Genomic DNA, 3,192 nt, shown 5'->3' on the forward strand with positions numbered 1-3,192 from the left:
GTATATCGATCCTGAACCTTTTTATTATTAGCCACACATGGAAACATGATCTGAACTTTTGCCAATAATGAGTTTGTTAAGGAACTCTGATCCAATATTAGATTACTTCTGGTTTAAAAATCAAATTAATACTACCATACTGTTTTGCAAACAAGAAATATCATCCGACAAGGTATCAATACCAGCAGTGTTAATTAAGGTACCGAAACACATCATGCATAACAAAGTGAGAGGAAAAAAGGATCTAACATTAAAGAACCTTGTAAATTGATACATCTAATAGAATCACTATAAGAGCCTTTTTGCAAATATCATCAATATACAACTTTCACACTCTCATATAATTACAATATAAGTAACAACAAGCTAAACACAACATCACAAGAGAAGTCAAGCGAACAAAACCTGTGCGCTTGAGGGCGTCAAGTCAGAGAAGTCTTCTGGTGCATCAACCACTTGCCACTGAACAGAAAACTTCCACTTTTTATCAGGAGTATTTTCTGGATTCAGCCTCACAATATGGCCCACAGCAACATGAAGGTTTCGACCTACAACATAGATCCTGCAGTCACAGCAATTGACGGAGAAAGGCTTGCATATCTGCTCTGGTAAAGGAGGTCCTTCCACAGTGTCCCACGAATCACTATGTGTGTCATAAACCTTAAGTTTCGTTCTTTCATGCTCTGTAACCACAAATAATTGCCCATAAACCACAACGCTTGACCCAGTCCAGCCTTCTCTCAGCCCAGCAGCCATGGTCTCCCAATTATCAGTTCTAGGGTCATAAATCTGACCTCTAGGTACGACATAAAAGGGCCAAAACCAGCCTTCAGTAACAAAAAGTTTCCCATCGAGAACGGCTGCATCATATGAGGCCATGTTTGTTCCCATGCTTGCAACCGGCTGCCAAATCCCCTTACCAGGATCCAGGACTTCAGCTGAGTTTAGCTCAAAGAGGTCTGTGCTGTTTCCTCCAGCCACATAAATCATCCCATCAATCACCCCGCTTGCAAAAAAAGACCGTGCAGTGATCATGTTTTTCATCGCAGTCCAACGGTTCCTCCACATTTCATATTTCAATACCACGTTGAGGGGACAATCCACATCGGAGACTACACCACCACAAACAAAGAGAGTCCCCTCATGGGCGATGGAAACACACCTAAATCCATGGGGGCAAGCCCTCTCTTTGCAAGGCATTGCAGGTATAGTGTGCCAAGAGAAATGGATCAGGTCAAGAACCTGCCATTGAATTTTTCCGGTGCATTTGTGGAAGGCAAAGACATGAAGCCAGGGGGCATGAAACCCAAGTTCCTTCCTCCGGGTGAAAAAACGCTCCTTATTGCCAAGCAATAGATACCAACGCCTGCAAACAGCCCTAGATGCTGCATGGCTCTCAACCGGAATTCGGAGAAGACAATTGAGAGCAATATCATCGGGTAGGCCAGGAATGAGGGGCTCCCCCCTCAGAGACAATTCCAACTCTAAAGAAGGATCTGACAAAGATGTTTTGATGGAAGAAAACCTAAACTTTGGGGATAATGTCATTTGGGAATCCCCTAACTTGTGCACTGGCAACTGATGGGACGAAACTCGTATCCGTTGCATCTTTCTCTATTAATGGCAATATACAGAACCTCAAAAACACAGAGAAACCCTTGTTCCAATATGTGGTTTTCTTAAAATGATATGTCACCAGAAGGGCCTAAATTTAGAAACCCCAACACAAAGAAACACACAGATCCTAATGCAAAGCAAGGTATCTATTCTAAAATTTCTGCATGATTAATACTTTCAAAGTTTTTGTGCAAACACAAGAATCCCCAAATCTAAAAGTAAACTCCAGCACCAGATCCTTCTCCAGAAATTTCTACATAATCTCATAATAGACAATTTTAAAAATCACAACACACAAAGGAGACACATAACCCATTTAGAAAACCCACCCACCAACATATAATTTAAACACACAAACTTTTTTTCTTCTGTTCTCTCTCTCTATACCATATATCAACAAATTATCACCTCCATCTCAGCCTCCAAACACTAAATTTGGGGTTCCACAAGTCTAACTTTTATGACAGTTTTCAAAAACCCCAGATAGCAATACCTCAAGAACAGCCTAGCTTTTCATCTGTATTGTTCAAAAACTGAAAAAACCCACAAAAGAAAAAGACCAATTCATAGATCAGATAACATGGGTTTTGAATGGCCTCTATGAATCAATACCTCAAAAACCCTGTAGCATAACATGAGTGGCGCTATAATTTAGAAATCAAACTCATTATCACAAATAAGAAACAGAGAGAGAGCTGATACATGAACTTACAGATATAAAAATAGATGAGAAGTTGTGTGAAAGATGGCAACTTTATGCGATTACAGCTCTGGTTTCTTGGGTATAAGATTGATGATGACCCGGAAGACGGACTATTCTTCTTCAAAAGAAATAGTTTTTTTTTTTTATCTGTCCGGCCTCAAATCTCTGTGGCAAACATTGTTTCATGTTTCAAAGGGAAACACTTCTCACGCGCCTATAGAGTGCGTGCGTGCCTACATTAGACAACCTTCTTTCGAATATATATATATATATATATTGGGGACACTTCCTTCACATGATGGAATAATTTCCCTCATAATGTGGGGAGAGGGCCATAATATAGTTTCATTGTTGTATCAGATTAACTATTTAAGTAAAGTATTATTATAAATTGTTGGAGAAGGTTTTTTCCTCGATAAATAATTAACTAAAATTCAATAAGATTTAGTGTTAGAATCTTTAATTTATTTTATTGCCTATTATATCAATATTTGTCTCTAATATAATAATTTGAACATTCAATATTCTCTTAGAGAAGAGATTATATTATTTAAATTAATAATGCCTATTAATTTGTTACATAATTTAAAAATATGTTTTTAAGTCATGTCCTATCACAATTAATCAAGAATTAGTGATTTAATCATTTAATTTTAATCCAACTTTGAAACACCAAGTCATGTCCTATCACAATTAATTAAGAATTAATGATTTAATCATTCAACTTCTAATGGAACTTTGGAACACTCTAAAGTTTAGCTTGTTCAATAATTTTTAAATATAAATGAGAATGAGTATAGGATACTCTTTAAATTTAAATTGTGTGTTTTAAAAGTGATTTAGGTATTTCATGTTTGATCCCAAATTAGAAA

The 3,192-nt window shown here is 37.1% G+C and overlaps 1 protein-coding gene across 2 annotated transcripts; it reads right to left on the reverse strand.

Moving 5' to 3' along the window:
• Nucleotides 1–227: 227 nt before the first annotated feature.
• On the reverse strand, nt 228–2,507 carry LOC132311612 (F-box/kelch-repeat protein At1g30090-like). Of its 2 annotated transcripts, none has more exons than XM_059809620.1 (2): nt 2,330–2,507; nt 228–2,150 (listed from the first exon to the last, which is right to left on the reverse strand). In XM_059809620.1, the coding sequence occupies exon 2, from the start codon at nt 1,606–1,608 to the stop codon at nt 391–393; it is 1,218 nt and encodes a 405-aa protein (XP_059665603.1). In that variant the 5' UTR covers nt 1,609–2,150; nt 2,330–2,507; the 3' UTR covers nt 228–390. The 2 variants fall into 2 exon arrangements, with proteins under 2 accessions (XP_059665603.1, XP_059665597.1); XM_059809614.1 differs by having other exon boundaries at nt 228–2,239.
• Between the last annotated feature and the right edge of the window lie 685 nt (nt 2,508–3,192).

This window comes from Cornus florida, unplaced genomic scaffold (assembly GCF_030987335.1).
Source record: "Cornus florida cultivar Cherokee Brave unplaced genomic scaffold, ASM3098733v1 CherokeeBrave_3.0.0_Hap2_Chr01, whole genome shotgun sequence".
NCBI lineage: Eukaryota > Viridiplantae > Streptophyta > Magnoliopsida > Cornales > Cornaceae > Cornus > Cornus florida.